Genomic DNA, 1,458 nt, shown 5'->3' with positions numbered 1-1,458 from the left:
CTAGTTCTACAAAAAAGTGGAAGGTGTTACTTGATAATGTGTCAAACTTAACTGTAAAATCTTTGTGCAACACACGCTGGGAAAGTAGAATAAAAAGTGTTAAGGCAATTAGATTTCAAGCTCCTCAAATAAGATCGGCTTTGCTTGAATTATGCAAATCATGTGATGATGCCAAGACGAAAAGTGAAGCGGAAAGTTTGGTAAGTGCAATTGAAAATTTTGAGTTTTTACTTGGTATGATTGTTTGGTATGATGTTTTATTTGCAATAAACATGGTTAGTAAAAAAGTTGCAATTAAAATCTATGTGCATTAATGCTACCATGGAACAATTTGAAGGTGTAGTGAAGTATTTTGAAAAGTATAGGAATGAAGGGTTTGCATCAAGTATGGATACTGCTAAAACAATAGCATGTGAAATGAATATAGATCCTACATTTTTAATTAAGCGTCGTATTATTAGGAAAAAACAATTTGATGAGAATAACAGTGAAGAAGAAATGCAAGCATCGGAAGAGGAAGCTTTTAGAGTTAATTATTTTCTAACCATTGTGGACATGGCAATTTCTTCATTGAATAATATATTTGAACAATTAAAGAAATTTGAAAGTATTTTTGGATTCCTATTCGATTCTGATAAACTAAAGTCATTGGATGAAAATGAATTGATGAGATCTTGTGTTCATTTTGGTGATACCTTTTATCATAATACTGTGGCGGATGTGGATGTAAATGATCTTTATTCTGAATTAAAGGTGTTGCAGGTGACTTTGCCAAATAAATCAATGACGGCAATTGAAATTCTTGAGTTCGTCAAAGTTGTAGATTGTTACCCAAATGTTTCGGTTGCTTATCGAATTATGTTGACAGTACCTGTGACCGTAGCATCTGCGGAAATGAGTTTTTCCAAATTGAAGTTATTGAAGACGTACTTGAGGTCATCAATGTCACAAGAAAGATTGAATGGATTGGCAATATTGTGCATTGAAAAAGACATGTTTGATAATATTGACTTAGATGTTATTACTGATGATTTTACATCCAAAAATGCTCGAAGAATTTGTTTTGTATGAATTAGATGCTATTATTGATGATTTTGTATCCGAAATACTCGAACAAGTTGTTTTGTATGAATTAGATGCTATTATCGATGATTTTGTATCCGAAATACTCGAAGAAGTTGTTTTGTATAAATTATTAGTATTATTGTATGAAAGTTTGTTTTTTTAATGATTAAAAATATTTATTTAGGATTTTTTTTTTTGAATATATAGAGGGCCCAAAATTCACAAATCGCTCAGGGCCCAAAAAATGTCAGAAACGGGCCTGCCCTCACTCCATACCTTAAGCAAGTAAACAAACAACTCTCACATTGAAGCCTGATTGATAATTTTGTCACCAATCAATTAGCAAATAACAGAAGATTCCACAAACACCATAGTTTCCTAATCCTAATCCTA

At 31.8% G+C, this 1,458-nt stretch overlaps 1 protein-coding gene across 1 annotated transcript in view; it reads left to right on the top strand.

The window, feature by feature from the left end:
* The window catches only part of LOC112521815 (zinc finger MYM-type protein 1-like), a 4,112-nt gene extending 3,041 nt beyond the window's left edge, over positions 1-1,071 (top strand). The window contains exon 3 of the mRNA XM_025130806.1: positions 338-1,071. Within this exon, the coding sequence (XP_024986574.1) occupies positions 338-1,071 (734 nt within the window). The remainder of the gene's footprint in view (positions 1-337) is intronic.
* The last annotated feature ends 387 nt before the right edge of the window (positions 1,072-1,458 follow it).

The sequence above is a fragment of the Cynara cardunculus genome (genome assembly GCF_001531365.2).
Source record: "Cynara cardunculus var. scolymus isolate 2C chromosome LG 11, CcrdV1, whole genome shotgun sequence".
NCBI lineage: Eukaryota > Viridiplantae > Streptophyta > Magnoliopsida > Asterales > Asteraceae > Cynara > Cynara cardunculus.
The sequence above is the reverse complement of the archived record's forward strand: the minus strand, read 5'-3'. Positions and strand labels throughout refer to the sequence as shown.